General features: G+C 42.8%; 2 protein-coding genes across 7 annotated transcripts in view; one reads left to right on the top strand and one right to left on the bottom strand.

Annotated features, from left to right (window-relative positions):
- The window catches only part of ptgr2 (prostaglandin reductase 2), a 59395-nt gene extending 54427 nt beyond the window's left edge, over positions 1–4968 (top strand). For 4 of the 5 annotated variants that reach the window (XM_068039759.1, XM_068039762.1, XM_068039760.1 and 1 more), the window contains exon 10: positions 1058–4968. In XM_068039759.1, coding sequence (XP_067895860.1) covers positions 1058–1125 — 68 coding nt within the window. In that variant the 3' untranslated portion in view covers positions 1126–4968. The remainder of the gene's footprint in view (positions 1–1057) is intronic. The other variant, XM_068039763.1, reaches the window with a different exon arrangement.
- A 6840-nt stretch (positions 4969–11808) lies between these two features.
- Positions 11809–22058, bottom strand: part of tmem62 (transmembrane protein 62) — an 86825-nt gene continuing 76575 nt past the window's right edge. For both annotated transcript variants that reach the window (XM_068039753.1, XM_068039754.1), the window contains 2 exons: positions 15036–15154; positions 11809–14004 (listed from right to left, as the gene is read on the bottom strand). In XM_068039753.1, coding sequence (XP_067895854.1) covers positions 13678–14004; positions 15036–15154 — 446 coding nt within the window. In that variant the 3' untranslated portion in view covers positions 11809–13677. The remainder of the gene's footprint in view (positions 14005–15035; positions 15155–22058) is intronic.

The raw sequence follows: 22058 nt of genomic DNA, 5'->3' as shown, positions 1-22058 counted from the left end.
CAACCATTCACCACTACTCTCTGCTTCCTGTCGCTCAGTCAATTTTTTATCCATGCTGCCACGGTCCCTTTTATTCCATGGACTTTCACTTTGCTGACAAGCCTATTATGTAATACTTTATCAATCTACTTTTGGAAGTCCAGGTACACTGCATCAACTGCATTACCCTCATCAACCCTCTCTGTTTTACCTCGTCAAAAAACTTATCATGACAGGATGGGACAGAGCGGGTGAAGGGTCCAGAACAAAGGGACATGAATATTCGGTGAAATGAGAGAGATCGGGGACAAAGACTTCTTCACCTGCAGTTGTGAGGCTGTGGAATGTGCTACTGGTGTTAAACTGTTGCAGAGACTAGGCCAACTCTTAACTCTAGGTTCGATAGGTAGTTGAAGGAAAAGGGGATAAAGGATATGGAGAATGAGAGTCAGCACAGAAGGAGGCCATTCGAACCATCGTGCCTGTGTTGGCTCTTTGAAAGAAGTATCCCGTTCACCTCTTCCCATACAGCCCTGCAGTTTTTTTTTCTTTTCCAACTATTTATCCAATTCCCTTTTGAAATTTACTATTGAATCTGTTTCCACTGCCCTTTCAGGCAGAGCATTCCAGATCACAACAACTCACTGCGTTTTAAAAAAAAATAAAAAATTCTTATCTCCCCTCTGGTTCTTTTGCCAATTATCTGGGTCCTCTGGTTACTGACCTTCCTACCGCTGGAAACAGTTTTTCCTTATTCACCCAATCAAAACCCCCTCATCATTTTGAACACCTCTATTAAATCTCCTCTTAGCCTTCTCTGCTGTAAGGAAAATCACCCCAGTTTCTCCAGTGTGTCCATTGAAATCCCTCATCCCTGGTACCATTTCAAATTACATTGAAATCTGATTCTGTGGTTATATTGCAAATATTGCACCAGCATGAGATGATACCTGTACTGAACCAATAGCATTGTTGGTCTTGTATGTTGCGAGTTAGTGAAAATAACCCTTGGGGATTCTTCTCCTTGTGGTTTCTGGACCATTACAAATATGTAAAGCACACAATTTTTCTTTTGCAGCTGCTTTTCAGTCCATGATGAAAGGAGGTAACATCGGGAAACAGGTTGTCCTTGTCTCTGACGGGTAATAAAACAAACTGTCCACTCGCCCCGAGGAACCTAGCAACTGGTATAGTTGAGGTCGCCAACATCTCTTGTTGCTGTTGTGACTGGTGCTGTTATACTGAACCTGACTCTACAATGAACAGAAGACAATGCTTGCTGTCACCTTTATCTTTGACTAGATGGCAGGGAGAGAAACTTGATGCGCTGCCAATGAAGCAGTTTAATTTGTACACTACGTATCTCACTCCAGCATGCACCCAAGCCCCAGTAACCCACCTGTTGTTGAGATGCATGTTGTACGAAAGCAGTTCACCATCAAAATAAAATTCTTGGGAACAATTCAGCATTGGAGTGATGAATGCCAATATTTTGCTAATTTAAAATTGAACATGCAGATTTTCCCCTTTTGAAAATGGCAGTTATTTTGTGGAGCTTTTTCTCAAGGCATCCTTCAGCCTCATCAGGCTGTGAGGCAGTGAGAAGCACCCGAGGTAATGCATTCTCTCTCTTCCCATCCGCTGTGCATCATTACTTGGTGTTCTTGTCAACCTCTGGTTTGATTGGTGTAGAGAGAGAAGCCTTGTTGATTCTAGGTTTTTGGGAGGTTTTTCTATTTTAAAGGCACGACAATAAATGCCAGGTGTTGCTTCTACCCAAAGCAACTAAGCTTTGTTTCCAATGTTGACGTTCGCCCAACCTCCCAGCTTCCACCTTCCATGAACTTGAACTCATCCAAAACTCTGCTGCCCGTATCCTTGCTTGCACCAAATCCTGTTCATCCATCACCCCTGTGTTCGCTGACCTACAGCAATACCTCGACTTTAAAACCCTCAACCTTTGTGTGGCCTTGCTCCTCTCTATCTCTGTAACCTTCTCCAGCCCCACAACCCTCCGAGATCTCTGTGCTCCTCTAATTTAGGCCTTTAGTGCATCCCCAATTTCCATTGGTGGCTGTGCCTTCAGCCGTCTAGACCCTAAACCCTGCAGTTCCCTCCCTAAGGCTCTCTACCTCCTCCTTTAAGACGCTTCTTAAAACCTACCTCTATGACCAAGTTTTTGGTCATTTGTCCCAATGTCTCCTTCTTTGGCTTAGTGTCAATATTTGCCCAGTTATGCTCCTGTGAAGCACCTTGGGACATTTTGTTACGTTAGAAGTGCTAAATCAACACAAGTTGTTCTCAACAGTTGTGTACTTCCAGCATTTTCTGATCTTGTTTCAGATTTCCAACAGTTGCTGTGTTTTTCTTTTGCCTGTCATTGATGCCAGAGGCCTGGGAAGGTCCAATACTCTAGAGGCTTTGGTGAAAAGCAATTCTTCAAAATGGGTCTCGGCAGCTCTTGGAACAGGAGTTGGCCAAAGGTCTGCCCCGCCAATTCATTCACTTGGGGCTACCATGTAGAGCAGTGGTATGAAGTTATTGGACCTGAAGACCTGGTCCCACTTCAGTAACCTTTCCTTTATTCTTTGTTCAGTCTCAGGATGTGGGTGTCGCTGGCAAGCCTAGCATTTATTGCCCAGCTGTAGTTGTCTGGAGAAGGTGGTGGTGAGCCACCACTGTCACCTTCAACTAGTAATGGTTTGATACAACCGAGTGTCTTGCTAGGCCACTTCAGTGGCAGTGGGTGTAGGACTGGAGTCACATGGCAGGTAAGGAGGGCAGGTCCTTCCCTAAAGAACATTAGTGAACTTGTTGGGCTATTAACAATGACGCAACAGCTTCAAGGTCACTTACCAGCTTTTAATTTCCAGATATAAAAAAAACACTCAATCCAAATTCTCCCACTGCCATAGTGAGATTTGAAGTCATGTTCTACTGGATTAGTAATGCAGGTTCCTGGATTTCTCGTAGCCACGTGTTTGGCCTTTCTCAAAGGCTGTTTTTGTTCCCCTGTATCTGTGGTATATAATATTGTCTGGAAAACCACCCCGAAAGGAGTTACATTTCTACTGAGCTGGTAAAAGTTACAGCAGCTTGAGTTCAGGATGTTTTATTCATTGGACCGAAGTGAAACATTCCACACATTTCATGGCACTGTTAACTGTTTCTGGTCAGCCTGCTGTTGTTGAACAGCAGCACTCCACACTGAGAATGAGTACATTCAGTGAGAAAAACCCAACAAAACCCATTCTTGGAGTGAGTAAAACAGAATGCTGTGCTTGAAATTATTCCAGTGTGTTGTGTTCAACACCCAACATCAACTTACATTTATATAGTGCCCTTTTATAGTTAAAAAGTCCCAAGTTGCTTCACAAGAGCAAAACTTCCTCTGATTGTTGAATCTGTCCCCCATCCCCTACTGGGTCAGCTCAGATCCCTGACCTGGCCTGACCCTGATCTGTACAATTATTCTGGCCTCCTTGTCAAACTGGAGAGCCTCCTATTATTATTTTTGTGTGCTTCTGGTAAGTCTGTGGCTCAGTGGTAACACGCTAACCTCTGACTCAGAAGTTTGTAGCTTCAAATACCACTCCAGAGACTGGAGCACATAATCCAGGTGGACACTGAGTGAGTGCTGCACTGTCTTTTGGATGAGGTCCTGTCTGCCCTCTCAGGTGGATGAAAAGCCCAAGGTACTATTTTGAGAAAGACCAGGGGAATTCTTCCCAGTGTACCGGCCAAGATTTATCCTTCAATCAGTGTAAAAAAACAGACTGTTGGCTTATGATCTCATTACTTTCTGTGCGACCTTACTGTGCGCAAATTGGCTGCTGTGTTTCCTATAGTGCAGCAATGACGACACTTCAAAAAGTACTTCATTTGGCTGCTAGGCTTTTTGAGACATCGTGAAAACTGCTATATATTATAAATTTGTTGTACTTGCTGTGATAAGAGTACACCAGCAAAGCGTTTCACGTATTGTTCAAAATTATTAAAAGACATACCTTCACATCACCTCTCATTTGCTCTAAGGTAATGGTTTATGCTGGTAAGTAGCGTTCTGGGATGTCCTGAGTTCATGAAAGGCTCTGTATAAATACAGGTTGAGCTGTCGCTCAGTTGGTAGCGCTCTTGCCCCTGAGTCACAAGGTTTCAGGTACAAGTCCCACTCCAAGACTTGAGCACAAAGCTCAAGGTTGACAGCCCCGTGCAATACTGAGAGAGTGCTCTGCTGTCTTTTGGATGATGCATTAAACTGAGGCCCTATCTGCCTGCTCAGGTGGCTGTAAAAGATCCTATGGCACTATTTTGAAGAAGAGCAGGGGAGTTTTCCCTGGTGTCCTGGCCAATCCCTCAATCAACATCACAAAAGCATTATCTGGTCATTATCCTGCTGTTCTCACTTTACATTTTTCAGGTAACATGTTCCCATAAAGGTGAAGGGTAGGACCAACAAGTCCAGGGAACCCTGGATGTCAAGGGATATAGAGGATTGGATAAGGGGAAAAAAAGGAGGGTTATGGCACATTCAGAGCGCTGAAAACAGCGGAGGCACTAGAGGAGTATAGGAAGTGTAGGGGGGTACTTAAAAAAGTAATTAGGAGAGCAAAGAGGGGACATGAAAAAACACTGGTGGGCAAGATAAAGGAAAATCCTACGGCATTTTATAAGTATATTAAGGGCAAGAGGATAAGCAGGGAAAGAGTAGGGCCCATTAGGGACCAAAGTGGCAATCTGTGTGGAGCCGGAGGATATAGGTGAGGTTTTAAATGATTACTTTTCATCTGTGTTCACTATGGAGAAGGACGCTGTAGGTGAAGAGATCAGGGAGGGGGATTGTGATATACTTGAACATATTAGTATTGAAAGGGAGGAAGTATTAGCTGTTTTAGTGGGCTTAAAAGTGGATAAATCCCCAGGCCTAGATGAGATGTATCCCAGGCTGTTATGTGAGGCAAGGGAGGAGATAGCAGGGGCTCTGACACAAATTTTCAAATCCTCTCTGGCCACAGGAGAGGTACTAGAGTACTGCAGGACAGCGAATGTGGTGCCATTATTCAAGAAGGATAGCAGGGATAAACCAGGTAATTACAGGCCGGTGAGTCTAACATCAGTGGTAGGAAACTACTGGGAAAAATTCTGAGGTTCAGGATTAATCTCCACTCGGAGAGGCAGGGATTAATCAGGGATAGTCAGCATGGCTTTGTCAGGGGGAGATTGTGTCTAACTAACTTGATTGAATTTTTCGAGGAGGTGACTAGGTGTGTAGATGAGGGTAAAGCAGTTGATGTAGTCTACATGGACTTCAGTACGGCTTTTGATAAGGTCCCACATGGGAGACTGGTTAAGAAGGTAAGAGCCCATGGGATCCAGGGCAATTTGGCAAATTGGATCCAAAATTGGCTTAGTGGCAGGAGGCAGAGGGTGATGGTTGAGGGTTGTTTTGGTAATTGGAAGCCTGTGACCAGTGGTGTACCACAGGGATCGGAGCTGGGACCCTTGCTGTTTGTAATGTACATTTATGATTTAGACGTGAATATAGGAAGTATGATCAGTAAGTGTGCAGATGACATGAAAATTGGTGGTGTTGTAGATAGTGAGGAGGAAACCCTTAGATTGGGACGATAAAGATGGGCTGATAAGATAGGCGGAGCAGTGGCAAATGGAATTTAATCCTGAGAAGTGTGAGGTGATGCTATTTTGGAGGACTGACAAGGCAATGGATGGTAGGATCCTAGGAAGTAGAGAAGAACAGAGGGACCTTGGTGTACTTGTCCATAGATCACAGAAGGCAGCAGCACAGGTGGTTAGGAAGGCATACGGGATACTTACCTTTATTAGCTGAGGCATAGAATATAAGATCAGGGAGGTTATGATAGAGCTGTATAAGACACTAGTTAGGCCATAGCTGAAGTACTGTGTACAGTTCTGGTCACCACACTATAGGAAGGATGTGATTGCACTGGAGAGGGTGCAGAGGAGATTCACCAGGATGTTGCCTGGGCTGCAGCATTTCAGCTATGAAGAGAGACTGAAAAGGCTAGGGTTGTTTTCCTTGGAGCAGAGAAGGCTGAGGGGGTCATGATTGAGGTATACAAAATTATGAGGGGCGTTGATAGGTTAGATAGGAAGAAACTTTTTCCCTTAGCGGAGGGGTCAATAACCAGGGGGCATAGATTTAAGGTAAGGGGCAGGAGGTTTAGAGGGGATTCGAGGAAAAAAAATTTCACCCAGAGGGTGGTTGGAATCTGGAACGCACTGCCTGAAGAGGTGGTAGAGGCAGGAACCCTCACAACATTTAAGAAGTATTTAGATGAACACTTATGCCATAGCATACAAGGCTACAGGCCAAGTGCTGGAAAATGGGATTAGAATAGTTAGGTGCTTGATGGCACAGAGAATATTACCATCCTTCGGATAGCCTATTTTAATAATTTATAGCTAAGTCATAAATATCCCAGATATTATCAGGGTCTGGGAAACTCTCTTCAATATATATCTCCTCACTTAAGGACACAGAGAGAGAGAGACTTCTTGCAGTTGTATAAAGAATGCTATTTTATACATTTATTAAAGAGTTGAACATGCAATACACTTTAAGTGACTAAGTATACTACAATATCAAAGATTACTAAAAGATGTAAAACATAATCTTATTTCTAAAATAAAATCCAAAAGTTTAACCTCGACAATGTTACAGCAAAATGTCTTAGAATATCCATCAATTCAAAGTAAACTGTTACCTTAAATTCCCTGAGTCGGCCTCCTGCTTAACAAGATAAAGCACTCTCGGTTACGAGTAGAGTTCTCTCGTCACACAGTCAGCTGCCTTTACCATTGGTTGAGAAGCATTGTTGAGGAATTCAATACTTCTGATTTTTTCAGTTCAAAACTCTCAAAATACTATTTTTAATCAATTGACTCCTCCGTTGCAAATGGGAGTTTACATTTCTGCAAATGTTCCTCCCTGCTTCATTATCCATATATGGTTGTATCATTCCCAATTAATTTAATTGCTGAGAATTCCTTTATTTAGTTGTGAGCTTTTATCTGGTCAAAATGTCTGTAGTGTTTTATCCTAACACTATTACTTTGTTTTATAAATGTATTCTTTTCTAAAAAAAACTTTTTTAAAATGAACTTTGTGTTTTACTTTTTAAATTAAATTGGGGTTGCATGGCATCTGTTTTTCTTACGTAATGTGCTATTTTTGTGATTGGTCATTAGTAATGATTCCTTGGTGTTACTTTGTAATATCTCAAGATAGTCTGTCTATATTATTATTCTCAATTAATTAGGACCATAGCTTGACTCTAGCTATCAGTGAGTACCAGGTGCAATATATCTGTGTACACCTTATTTTTAAATTAGTTTATAGATTCCAATGTAGTGTAGCCTATTGAGATGGGCTTTTTTTAATGACAAAAGAATCAGCAATTTTTAACTCTGCTCTGAAGAGGGAATTCCAGTGAATTTTAAAAACTGACCATTTATTCTATCTTTAATCGTATTAAATGAATCTTAATTTCTTAAGTTTACTCAATTTTTAATTCTATTAAATGAATCTTTATTTCTAAAGTGTAATATATTAATTATATCTAAATTCTACCTAATTAAATATATTAATTATTGATGCTCTAATTAAGTGTATGTATGAATTGTCTATACTCTTTCATAATTATCCCTATTATACCTATATTTCATCACATAGGCATATGGCATTGATTGGGAGAGTTGCTAGTGTTTTCTGTGAAATTAATCTTCAAGGAGTCACACTGGGCAGTGCTCAGATTACAAATGGTGTCATCATACCCAGTGTAACCAACAGTTAAGTGTCGCAGTCAACAGTGAATGAGTCTCTGCTGTCCCTAATTATGTAAACTCCCAGTCAGCTTGTGTTGCTGTTTTAGGGCTGTCCTTTTCTTTCTAAAATGAAAAGTTCCCTTCCAGTAGACTGTTTTTAAAAGTTTATGCAAGTCTGAAGCTGATTTCTGGACAAATGTGAAATTGGTGGATGGTGTCGGGGGAAGTGACAGGAGAAAGGGGAAAGATGGCCTAAATGATCTTGCTTGTCTATTCATCTCATTTTGTAAAGAGGAGAAACCTATGGCATTCAAAAATCTCCACGGTCAGCAGACAGCTTGATTTTTCTTAAATGTATATAAATGTGATTATTGCTGTGTATATATGGGTCGTGTGGCGCTGGATGTTGCAAGCTGTGGGGCAGCTGGACTGGTGTAGGCAAATTGGTTTAAGATTCAGCATCTATGGCATCACTGTGAGAACTCTTTGATACTCCTGTGTTTTAGCGGGTCACAATGTCTATTCCATTACCACTTCCCCTCAATCTCTTCATGATGTATCTAACCTCCTCTGTACCCTTTCTAATGTCTTTGTATCTTTTCTGAAGTGAGGTGCCCCGAATTATCCACAATATTCCAGCAGAGGCCTAACCTGTGCTTTATAAAGTTCTAGCATGATCTCCTTGCTTTTATATTGTATTCCTCTATTTATAAACCCAAGTAAGCCATAAGCTGTGTTAACCACCTTATCAACTTGCCCTGCCATCTTTAAGGATTTGTGGATGTGGACACCAAGGTCTCGCTGCTCACCTGCCCTTTTCAAGATCATTTCTAAACATTTATAGCAATACTGTCTTTCTATATTAGTCATCCCAAAGTGCATCACTGCCCACTTGTCCACATTGAATCCATCTGCCGTGTTTCTGCCCATTTCACCATCCTGTCTGTCATTCTGAAGCCTATAACTATCCTCATTATGAACTACTACTTTGCCAAGTTTCCTATCAACTGAAAACCTGACAATGCTGCTCCCTACACCCGAGTCTAGGTTGTTTTTAAGAATCGAGAAGAGTAATGGACCCACAACTGACCCTTGAGGAACACCACTGCAAACCACCTCCCAGACTGAAAAAAATCCACCATCACCACCCTCTGCTTTCTGTCACTCAGCCAATTTCATATTCATTCACTACTTTCTCCTTAATTCCATGGGCTTCTATCTTAAATAAACTTCCTGTGTAGCATTTTATAGAATTCCTTCCGAAAGTCCATATATACATCTACTGCACTACCTTGATCAACCTTCTCTGCTACTTCAAAGAATTCAGTCAAGTTAGTCAGAAATGATCAGCCTTTAACAAATGCTGGCTCTCCTTGAAAAACCCATCTCCTTCCAAATGAAAGTTTATTTTGTCCCTGATAACGGTTTCCAGTAACTTTCCCACCACCGATGTTAGGCTGACTGGCTTTTAGTTTCCTAGTTTATCCCTCTCCCCTTTCCTAAGTAGTTCAGTTAGATAAATTAAGAAGCATCATATATATGTTACACCAAGGGCAGACTAGGTTTGACCACCAGACTCAACCCTTGGCACCAATGCCTAGACCTGACCCCAAAACCGACCTTGACTCCCAATTGCTTATTGGACTACAATTGCTATTACCCTCCAAACTGAAGTCAAAGAATGTGAGGAGAATGAACTTGCATCGATAAGGCAGCAGTTCACACACAGCAATAAGCTAAATGAACAATGGATCTGTTTCTAGAAGTGTTGATTGAGGGAGTAATGTTGATCAGAAGCCCTTTACTCATTGAACAGTGACACAGAAGTTTTTGATCTACATCTACATAAAAACACCAAATAAACCTAAAGGTCAGTTCACTGGCTGAGAATGTCAAAGGTGCTTTATAAATGTTTCTTTGCCTGAACACACAGTTCGGCCGTCAGTTTAAGATCCCGTCTGCGCATAAATTATCTGCCACTAGAATCATAAAGCATAGGAGGAGGCCATTCAGCCCATTGTGCATGTCCTGGCTGTTTGAGAGCACTGTTCAATTTAGTCCCACAGCCCAATGTTTTCCCCCCATAACTCTGTACCCTAGTTCTCTTCAAATCCGCATCCAATTGCCTTTTAAAAGTTCCTATGGAATCTGAATCCATCACCATTTCAGACAGTGTTCCAGATCTTAACAACCCTCAGTGTGAAGCAATTTCTCATTTCCCCTCTTGTTCTTCTGCCAATTACTTTAAATCTATGACCTCTGGTTATTGACCCACTTGCCAGAGGAAATAGTGCAAGTCAGGAGAAACTATCAAAACTCGTCAACGTGTTTACAAAACCACAGCAACTGCATTTCCAAAGTAATTTGTTGACTGAAGCATTTTGGAACGTCTTTGGGCACGAAATTGTTTTCTTCCTTCTGCTGTTAGATGAAATTTGAAAAGAAAACTAAATTTGCTGAATTTTATGTGTACAGTAATGTATTATTGGCCACATTTTGATAGTAAAGTTGAAAGGAGAGAAGGCCAGGGAATACTAGAGTGTGTTAAAGGGTTGTGCGTAGTATAAGTGATTCTAATTGTATTTGTATTTCCATTTCACCCCACTTTTTTACAGCTGAAGTTTAAATCTCTCCTCTGGTTTCTCCCTGAACTCTCTGAAGCACATTCTGATCTCATATGGAATTGCATTTCCCCAAATTGGCTACTATTAAACTGGCTTGTCTCCTCTACTCCCTGGAAAATCTTTCCACTGTTCATGAAAGAAGTAAGTCTGAGACACAACACCCTTTAGCTGTGGTAGCTATGCCATCAGATGACCTTGCAAGTTGAAATGAACATTTCACACTGAATTAAATGCTCTTGCACATTCTTGGAAAGTACCTCATGTCTGTACAGAGGAAAAGAAAATTGTTTGGAGGCTGAATTTTCAGATGACTCACTTAGCTTTTTAAAATGTAGCATTTTTCTTTCAAAGTTGGATTTTAAAAACCATGTATTGGGCAATGCATCAAAATTGCTGTAGCACAGAATGGGATTTGACAATGATATTTTGCTCTCAGATTCCTTTGCATTCATGGGATGTGGGTGTCGCTGGCCAGGCCAGCACTTATTGGCCATCCCTAATTGCCCTTGAGAAGGTGGTGGTGAGCTGCCTTCTTGAACTGCTGCAGTCCATGTGGGGTAGGTACACCTACAGTGCTGTTAGGAAGCAAGTTCCAGGAGTTTGACCTATTCGGTGAGGGACAGGCCAGTGTTTAGCGTTATGTTTTGTAGGGTCAGAGGAAATGATGCATCAAGAAAACGCTGGAAACACTAGTGTGGAAAGACACACAAGAGTTAACATTTCAGGTCAGTGATCTCTCATCTTGATTTTATTTCAGATTTCCAGCAGCTGCAGCATTTTGCTGCTTTGTCCTTCAGATGGGTTTGCTCTTATGGGCTGACATGCCCTCTGGAGTAAGCAATGATAACAGGCTGCCTCCTAATGTGTGTTTTTGAAAAGAGCACCATTCTTGCATCAAAGAAGAACAGCGAGTGTTGCCAAAGTTTTCAATGGACTGGGGGGCAATTTACAGTTTCTTCCTTTTGATTTTAATGCAGGACTGTCACAATGGAGAGAACATTAAGCACTTTAATATACTGTAGCTATGTAAATGATTCATAGAACAGGAGGAGGCCAATCAGCCCATTGAACCTGTTCCACCATTCAATCAGACCATGGTTGATCTGTATCCCAACTCCATAAACCTGCCTTGGTTCCGTAATTCTTAATACTCTTGTCCATAGTTGATTTTAACCCCTCCACCATTGTTGGCCATGCCATTAACTGCCTAGGTGCCAAGCTCTGGCATTTCCCCCCTAAACCTCACCACTTCTCTTTCCTTCTTTAAATCTACCTCTTTGACCAAACAAGTTGTTGTTTGTCCTAATGTCTTCTCAAGTGGTTTAGTGTCAAAATTTGTTTGTTCAGGTTACTATGTTAGAGGTACTATATGTTACTAAATGCACAGCAGTGAAGTAGATGAGACATGTATGCTTTATTCTGGGTTTGACAATATCCAAACAGCATTCATTTTAGCATTTATTTTTTCAAAATGTGATCTTGTGTGACAAGCAACATCTCACACTAAGAAGTAACAGGAACGCATTCCATGCAAGAAGGCCCAGATGTGTGTTCAAAATATATTCGAACTCTGCCATAGTGTTTCCCAGACTGTAGGAGTTTTGATTCATTGCTTTGCTGGCTAGTAATTTTGTAAATTGTTTAAAGGATCTTTAACTGTTTATGATTATAACAGGCACCCAAGCTAAACTCACCAAATTAAAAAACAGAAAATGCTGTAAACACTCAGCAAATAAGGCAGCGACTGTGGAGGGGGAAAAAAAGGAACTTGCATTTCTATAGCACCCGTCACCCCCTCAGGCCATCCCACAGCAATTAGCAGCCAATGAGGTACCTTTGAATTGTCGTCATTGTCGTAATATAGCAAAACATAGCAGCCAATTTGTACACAGCAAGTTCCGACAACCAATGATAATGACTAGATAATTGTTTTTAGGTCTTTTTGTTTAAATGTGTTAGCTGTGGCTCAGTTAGTAACACTCTCGACTGAGTCACAGGTTGCGGGTTTAAGTTCCACTGCAGGACTTGAGCACAAAAATCAAAGCAGACACTCCAGTTCAGCACTGAGGGGGTGCTGAACTGTTGGAGATGTCGTCTTTCATTTGAGATGTTAAAGTAGGCCCCGTCTGCCTTCTCAGATGGACAGAAAAGATCCCATGGCACTATTTCAAAGAAGAGCAGGGGAGTTATCCCTGGTGTCCTGGTCAATATTTATCCCTCAATCAACATCACAAAAACAAATTATCTGGTCATTATCACATTGCTGTTTGTGGGAGCTTGCTGTGCACAAATTGCTGCCACGTTTCCTACATTCTAACAGTGACTACACTTCAAAAGTACTTAATTGGCTGTAAAGTGCTTTGAGACATGCAGTGGTCATGAAAGGCAATAAGACGCTATATAAATGCAAGTCTATCTTTTTTTGTTGAGATTGTACAGAACATCAGGGAGAACTCCCCTGCTCTCCTTTGAAATAGTGCCATAGCATCTTTTATACCCATGAGAGGACAGACGGGGCCTCGGTTTTAACGCCTCATCCGAAAGACAGCACCTCTGGCAGTGCAGCACTCCCTCAGTACAGGGCGGGAAACAGTTGACGTTTCAGGTTGATGACGTTTCACAGATGCTGCCGGACCTTGCTCAGCGTCATCCAGCATTTTCTGTTTTCATTCAGATTTCCAGCATCTGTGGTATTTTGCTTTTGTCTCACAGAAATGAATTTGTTTTTAAATTAAATCCATCAGTAGTAAGAATCACAGTGTTTCACAAATATTTTTTTAAATGTTTACATTGTGTTTGACACCCCTCACTCTTCAAAGGACCCCCTGTGTTTTTCATCGTGCACATTGTTCTCGTAAAGCAACGCACAGCACAAGAACAACAGCTGCTTTATTCGACACACTCCAACGGCCTGAAGGGAGGCATTATTGTGAGAAGATGCAGTGTATTTTCCATCCCTAGAGGGCACCACAGACACACACATAGGCCCCTCAGGTTTCAACCAACAGGCACTGTAAAAAGATACCTGGTGTGACACTGAGGGCTTCTACTACTCCTCAAGTACTATCTCCACGTGCATTTAAGTAGATTTTCAATTCGATTCCCTCGTTGCAGTTTTTTTTGAGGAGGTGGGTAATGGAACAAAATTTGATGGCATTTATCTTCAGTCATCCCATGCAATTTTGATAGATTTGTTTGAGATGTGTGATTGGGAGTCAAGATGTTCAACTGCTTTGTGTTGTGCTCTTGGGCTGTCTTCAACAGGCCATCAGGAGTAGGGGCAGTTCTTCATTTCAGCTTTAAATGTTCTGATAGAGGAATTGTTGAGAGTCCAGGCCTTGTATATAAGGACCAGAGCCAAGAGCACTGACCACGTCCTTACTGGAGACAGGAAGAAGGCAGCCGTCCCGTAGGTTACCAGCAGGAAGTAGCAGCTGTAGACTTGCCACATGAGAAACGCCGCTATGAAGAGGTGCATGGGGATAGTGCGGATCCACCCCGTGTACTTGACGTGCGACCGAAAACAGGCCCCTCGACATCGAAGGAGTAGACACCAGCACAGGTAGCACATCAGTGGAATGTTAAAGAATGTCAGCTGGGTGAAGAAAAGGGAGGGAACAACATTAAATATAGTACTAAAAAGCGACATTGCCAGTTCAGATTGGTAGGGATAATGGAGGAGTGATCCCAGGCCAGCACTATTCTTTGCCAGCGACCTCGCCACCTCTCCTAAATCCTCCTGGCTCTCCCATAACGTTTGTCTGAGTCTCAATTCTGGGTCCTGTTCTGCCTAGTGAGATTAATCAGAGGCACCGAGGCTGCACTTTATCACAGAAGAGAAAATATCCATCCCCGTTCCTATCCAGCAGCTTCTGCTGGAATGTCATCCTGGAAAGGTGGTGATGGATTATCTTCTTGCTAGGACACCTCGGAGGGCAGTACGTGTGGGACTGGACATACAAGCCAGACCAGGCCAGGACAGCAGGTTTCCTTCCCAATAGGACATTAGTGAACCAGTTGGGTCTTTTTACAACAATCTGACAGCTTCACGATCGCTGTTACTGTCACCAGCTTTTTATATCCAGGTACTTTAAACTGAATTAAAATTCTCCAACAGCAGTATGAGATTTAAACTCATGTTCTCTGGATTATTAGTCCAGGAATATCAACACTACGCTACCCATACCCCTTGATGAATAGATATGGTGCTCTATAACAAGAGCCGTTATGCAATATAATTCAAATTGTAGAGACCATTGCTAATTCAAAATTGGTTAATTCAAATTACTGGATAATTTGGGGGCTTCTTGCACTTTTCTCAATCATAGGATCTTATTGCACAGAAAGAGGCCATTCAGCCACATTGTGCCTCTGTCAGCTCTTTATCAGAGCTATCCAAAAAATTCTCATCTCCAAGTATCTTAAATCTGTATACTCTGGTCACTAAAGGAAACAGTTTCTCCTTATTTACTTTACAAAACAATGCTCCACACACAACACTTTTTATATTGGATCAATGCTACATAGGCACATGACTTGGAATATTAATCTCAGCACTGTTAAATATCGATGAAGCCCATCAGTGCAGCGTGAGGGGCAACTGTGAATCGTCGTCCATCCATTTACCTGCAAGATTCCAAAGATGAAAGTCAGGCTTCCCTCCAAGAATTGACCATCCACCACGACCCCAAAGACAAAGCAGGCTCCAAACTTGCCATCTATCACTTCACCAATGAACCAGGGCCCTGCAACATGGGAAAAGTGATTGGGTGGAAAAGTCTCAGCAATCACTGCTTACTGTAGCCACTAGGTTCAAAAATGGAGGGTAGGGGTGGTGGACACCAATCTCTCACCTCCTGTGAACAAAATTTCCAAGAGAATTATAAATATCAGAGGGAAAAACTGACGGGCTGTTAACCATTGATCACTTGTGAACAACCCAAAAACAGTACAGGTTGGGTCACAGAAGCACTTTGTTGAATAGAATGCAAGGGCACCAACCATAAAAATGCATGTCTGGGAATCAGTCACATTGATCTAATGTTTGTGAGGGGATGATTTAAGTGGCAAGGTGAGAGGAAAAAAGGATCCAACCAAACTTATCAAAAAGTTTCTGAACGTTAACACTTGTTGCAATCTGATTTTCCACAGACCTGAACTGGATCATTATAAATGTTATGTTTGTTTTGCCGTGTTCCCTTTCTTTCTTAGAGTCATAGGCTGAGATTTTCTTAGCAGCGGGTATGTCCTGATTGTGGGACTATACGCAGGTCCCGGGCCCTCATGGGTGGGCAGTGGGACTGCAGCGGCAATCTTCCTGATGGCAGACTTTTAATTGACCGCCACCCAATTATGGACGGTGGGCTGGTTTTCCACGCTGCAGCCCAGAGGGCTGGCAGCTCTTCAATCTCAACAGTGCCGCTGAGCGAGGTGGCCACTGCTGAGGCAGCAAGGAGAATGAGAGGGTGCCTCCAATTTTAAGGTGCCCTTGCAGGGGAGGAAGACCATCTATTTTTCTGCCGGGCCAATGGTACAAGGACCATGGGTCACAGATAGGCCCTGGCAATTGTAGGGGCAGCCCCTCCAGCGGCAGCAACAGCGACGGGGACACAGGGGTAGCCATTGCCGCTGGCGCCCCACTCCCTCGCCCTTGGGCCTTGAAGCCTCTGGCTCTAATGACATCACTCCCCCTGGGAGGCTGCCTCCATGCAGCTGCTGAAATGCTGGCAACCCAGGAAGATGCCCTTCAAATAGGCTTTAATTTGGTGAAATTGACTGTCCCCCTCCAGCTGGCGGGCACCCCAGCCACTGCTGTTTCCACCACTAGGAAACCTACCCCCCAGCCATTAGCCCACCACCGGACAGTCAGTAAAATCTTGCCCATAGAGTCATTACAGCGTAGGAAACCATTTGGCCCATCGAGTCAATGCCAGCTCTCTGCAAAGCAATCCAGTCAGTCCCATTCCCTCGCTCTATTTCCTTTAAGTGTCCATCCAATTTCCTTTTGTAATCATGCATGGTCTCTGCGTTCGTCACCCTCATAGGCAGCGAGTTCCAGGTCATTACCATTCACTGCGTTTAAAAAAAGTTCTTCCTCAGACCCCTCATATCTGTTGCCGAAAACCTTACATCTGTGACCCATGGTCCTTGTACCATTGGCTAATGGCAACAGCTTTTCTTTGTTTACCTTATCTAAACCTGTCATAATCTTGTACACCTCTATCAAACTAAATCCCCCATCCCTGGAACCATTCTGGTAAATCTCCTCTGCACCTTCTCAAGGATCCTCACATCCTTCCTGAAGTGTGGTGACCAGAACTGGATGCAACACTCTAGTTGTGGCCTAACCAGAGCTTTATAAAGGTTCAGCATAACTTCCCTGCTTCTGTATTCAATATCTCGATTAATGAAGCCCAAGATCCCATATGCTTTCCTAACTAATCTCTCAATCTGCCCTGCCACCTTCAAAGATCTATGCACATTGAACTTCCAGGTCCCTCTGTCCCTGCACACCCTTTACAACTGTGCCATTATGTCTATATTGCCTCTCCCCATCCCTTCTGCCAAAATGCATCACCACACACGTCTCAGTATTAAATTCCATCTGCCACTTGTCTGCCCATTCTGCTCGCCTAGGTCCTGTTGCAGTCGATTGGTATCATCCTCACTGTTTGCCACACCTCTGAATCGGTTATCATGGGTAAAGTTTTAAATTTTACTCTCTATTCCAATATCAAAGTCATTTATCTATATCAAAAAAACAGTGGACCCAGCATTGACCCTTGGGGAACATCACTGTCGCCAATTTGAAAAACATCCATACACTACGACTTGCTGTTTTCTGTCCTTAAACCATTTTTTTTTTCATTCAATTTGACACTGACCCTCCTATTCCATGAGCCACCATTTTGATAACCAGCCTTTTATATGCCATTTTGTCAAATGCTTCCTTAAAATCCATATAAATATCCACCACATTCCCTTCATCAATCTTCTCTGTTACTTCATCAAAAAATTCAATTAGATTAGTCAATTAATTAGTCAATTAATCTGCCTTTTACAAATCCGTGCTGGCTATCCTTAATTAACGAACATCTCCAAGTGCCTGTTTTTTTCCCCGATTACTGTTTCTAAAACCTTACCCACCACAGATGTTAAATTAGCCGACCTGTAGTTATTGGGACTGTCCTTACACCCTTTCCTGAATAAGGGTATCCCATTTGCCAGTCTCCAATCTTCAGGCACCTCCCCCATATCCAGGGAAGTCTGGAAGATTATGGAAAGCCCTTCCGCTATCTTCACTCCCACTTCCTTTAGCAACCTGGGATGCAAGCCAAACAGACCAGGTGACTTTGCTCCCCTTTTGAAAATGGTTTCTATCTTCTAAGTTATATCTAATGTAATAAATAATAAGAGTTAAGTAGAGTTTAACACTAATCGCTAAAATGTGTTAGTTTGGCATGCGAGAGTGGTGAGACGCAGATGGGGATGCACTGTGTGGCGTCAGCAACAATAATCTGCATTTATATATCTGAATGTAATAAGCATTATCAGACAAAAAACTGGCATCAAGGGTTGTAGGATTGGAGGAGAATACAGAGAAAGGGAGGGGTGAGGCCACAGAGGGATTTGAAAACAAGGATGAGAATTTTAAAATACAGCTCAGTGCTGGACCAGGAGCTCATGTAGGTCAGCGAGCTCAGCAGGGATGGGTGAACGGGACTTGGTGCCAATTAGGATATGGGTGGGGGGTTACACCAATTCTCCACTTTTCCTATGAAGATAAAAACAAATATGGGTTTGGAAATAAAAATGGAGAAATGGTGTGTAATTTCTGCATTTGGGAGAGTGATTCAGATGCAATGTAACTATATTGAGTTCTCATTTCATCTGAACTCTGGAAACCGACAAAGAAACTCGTAAAAGCATGGAGGTATAGAATGAATAAAGGAGAAAGTAATGATGTGGCCTGTGCTGTGCTCTCACATTCACTGGGTGGAGAATTGCAGGTGTGAACTGTTTTGATGAACACTTTTTTTTACTCTTTCACGGGATTTGGGCGTCGCTGGCTAGGCCAGCATGTGTTACCCACCCCTAATTGCCCTTGAGAAGGTGGTGGTGAGCTGCCTTCTTAAACCGCTTCAGTCCGTGTGGTGTAGGTACACCCACAGTGCTGTTAGGAAGGGAGTTCCAGGATTTTGACCCAGCGACAGTGAAGGAACAGTGATATAGTTCCAAGTCAGGATGGTGTGTGACTTGAATAGATAAAGTGCTAGGCAAACTAATGAGACTATAGGCTGATACATTGGTTGTATCTTCCAAAATTCCCTAGATTCTGGAAAGTTCCCAGCAGATTTGAAAACTGCAAATGTAACACCTTCGTTCAAGAAAGCAGGCAGACAGAAAGAAGGAAGCTAAAAGCCAGTTCGACTAACATCTGTCATTGGGAAAATGTTGGAATCCATTATTAAGAAAGTAGTAGCAGGACATTTAGAAATCATCATACAATCAAGCAGAGTCAATATAGTTTTATGAAAGGGAAATCATGTTAGACAAATTTATATGAGTTCTTTGAGGATGTAACAAGCAGAATGGATAAAGGGGAACCAGTAGATATAGTGTATTTGGATTTCCAAAAAGCATTCAAGAAGGTGCCACATAAAAGATTACGACACAAGATAAGAGCTCAAGGTGTTGGGGGCCAATATTTTAGCACCAATAGAGGATTGGCTAACAAACAGAAAACAGAGAGTCAGTATAAATGGAACATTTTCAGGATGGCCAACTGTAACTAGTGGAATGCAACAGGGATCAGTGCTGGGCCCTCAACTATTTACAGTCTACATTAATGACTCGGATGAAGGGATCGAATATATTGGAGCCAAATTTACTGACGATACAAACATAGGGTGGGGAAGCAAGTTGAATGCAGAGTCTGCAAAGGGATATAGATAGGTTAAGCGAGTGGGCAAAAATTTGGCAGATGGAGTTTAATGTGGGAAAATGTGAGGTTCTCCACTTTGGTAAGAAGAATAGAAAGGCAAATTATTATTTAAATGGAGAGAGAATACAGAATGCTGCAGGAGAGAGAGATCTGGGTGTCCTTGTAAATTAAACACAAAAAGTTAGCCTGCGGGTACAGCAGAGGCAAATGATCTGTTGGCCTCTATTGCAAGGGCATGGAGTGTAAAAGTAGGGAAACCTTGCTATAACTGTAACACACCTAATTTGGTCTCCTTATTTAAGGAGAGGTATAAGTGCATTGGAAGCAGTTCAGAGAAGGTTCACCATGCTGATTCCTGGGAAGAAGGTATTGAGGAAAGGTTGAGCAGGTTGGGCCTATACTCATTGGAGTTAAGAAGAATGAGAGGTGATCTTATTGAAACATAAAGGATTCTGAGGTGATGCTGAGAGGATGTTTCCCCTCGTGGGGGGTATCTTGAACTAGAGGGTGTAGTTTCAGAACCAGAGTCTCCCATTTAAGACAGAAATGAGGAATTTCTTCTCCCAGAGGGTCGTGAATCTGTGAAATTCTCTACCTCAGAGAGCTGTAGAGGCTGAATCATTGAATATATTCAAGATTGAGATGGACAGATTCTTGAACTATAAGGGAGTCAAGGATTATGTGGAACAGGCAGAAAAGTGGAGTTGAGGCCAAGATCAGATCAGCCATGATCTTACTGAATGGTGAAGCAGGATTGACGGACCATTATGGCCAATTCCTGATCCTATTTCTTATATTCTTATATTCATCCAGTCAAGTGGAGAGTATTCCATCACATTCCTGACTTGTGCCTTATGGTGGACAGGCTTTGGGGAGTCAGGAGGTGAGTTACTCACTGCATAATTCCCAGCCTCTGAACTGCTCTTGTAGCCACGGTATTTATATGGCTAGTCCAGTTCAGTTTCTGATCAATGGTAACCCCAGGATGTTGATAGTTAGTGAAGGTTAGGCCATTAAATGTCATGGGGAGATGGTTGAATTCTCTCTTGTTGGAGTTGGTCATTGCCTGGCACTTGTGTGGTGCAAATGTAACTTGCCACTTATCAGCCCAAGCCTGGATGTTATCCAGGTCTTGCTGCATATGGACATGAACTGCTTCAGTATCTGCAGAGTCATGAATGGTGCTAAGCAAAGAACAAAGAACAGTACAGCACAGGAACAGGCCATTCGGCCCTCCAAGCCTGTGCCGATCTCGATGCCTGTCTAAACTCAAACCTTCTGCACTTCCGGGGTCCGAATCCCTCTATTCCCATCCTATTCATGTATTTGTCAAGATGCCTCTTAAACGTCGCTATCGTACCTACTTTCAACACCTCCCCCGGTTCCAGGCACTCACCACCCGCTGTGTAAAAAACTTGCCTCGCACATACCCTTTAAACTTTGCCCCTCGCACCTTAAACCTATGTCCCCTAGTAACTGACTTGTCCACCCTGGGAAAAAGCTTCTGACTATCCATTCTGTCCATGCCACTCATAACTTTGTAAACCTCTATCATGTCGCCCCTCCACCTCCGTCGTTCCAGTGTAAACAATCCGAGTTTATCCAACCTCTCCTCATAGCTAAACCCCTCCAGACCAGGCAACATCCTGGTAAACCTCCTCTGTACCCTCTCCAAAGCCTCCACATCCTTCTGGTAGTGTGGCGACCAGAACTGTACACAATATTCCAAGTGTGGCCTAACTAAGGTTCTGTACAGCTGCAGCATGACTTGCCAATTTTTATACTCTATGCCCCGACCGATGAAGGCAAGCATACCGTATGCCTTCTTGACCACCTTATCCACCTGCGTTACCACTTTCAGTGATCTGTGGACCTGTACGCCCAGATCTCTCTGCCTGTCAATACTCCTAAGGATTCTGCCATTTACTGTATACTTCCCACCTGTATTAGACCTTCCAAAATGCATTACCTCACATTTGTCCGGATTAAACTCCATCTGCCATTTCTCCACCCAAGTCTCCAACCGATCTATATCCTGCTGTATCCTCTGACAATCCTCATCACTATTTGCAACTCCACCAACCTTTGTGTCGTCCGCAAACTTACTAATCAGACCAGCTACATTTTCCTCCAAATCATTTATATATACTACAAAGAGCAAAGGTCGCAGCACTGATCCCTGCGGAACACCACTAGTCACAGCCCTCCATTCAGAAAAGTACTCTTCCACTGCTACCCTCTGTCTTCTATGACTGAGCCAGTTCTGTATCCATCTTGCCAGCTCACCTCTGATCCCGTGAGACTTCACCTTTTGTATCAGTCTGCCATGAGGGACCTTGTCAAAGGCTTTACTGAAGTCCATGTAGACAACATCCACTGCCCTTCCTTCATCAATCATCTTCGTCACTTCCTCAAAAAACTCGATCAAGTTAGTGAGACACGACCTCCCCTTCACAAAACCATGCTGCCTCTCGCTAATAAGTCCATTTGTTTCCAAATGGGAGTAAATCCCATCCGCAAGAATCCTCTCCAATAATTTCCCTACCACTGACGTAAGGCTCACCGGCCTGTAATTTCCTGGATTATCCTTGCTACCCTTCTTAAACAAAGGAACAACATTGGCTATTCTCCAGTCCTCTGGGACCTCACCTGTAGCCAATGAGGATACAAAGATTTCTGGCAAGGCCCTAGCAATTTCCTCATTT

Source organism: Heterodontus francisci, chromosome 9 (assembly GCF_036365525.1).
Source record: "Heterodontus francisci isolate sHetFra1 chromosome 9, sHetFra1.hap1, whole genome shotgun sequence".
Classification (NCBI taxonomy): Eukaryota; Metazoa; Chordata; class Chondrichthyes; order Heterodontiformes; family Heterodontidae; genus Heterodontus; species Heterodontus francisci.
This window is presented reverse-complemented; position numbering and strand designations above follow the sequence as displayed.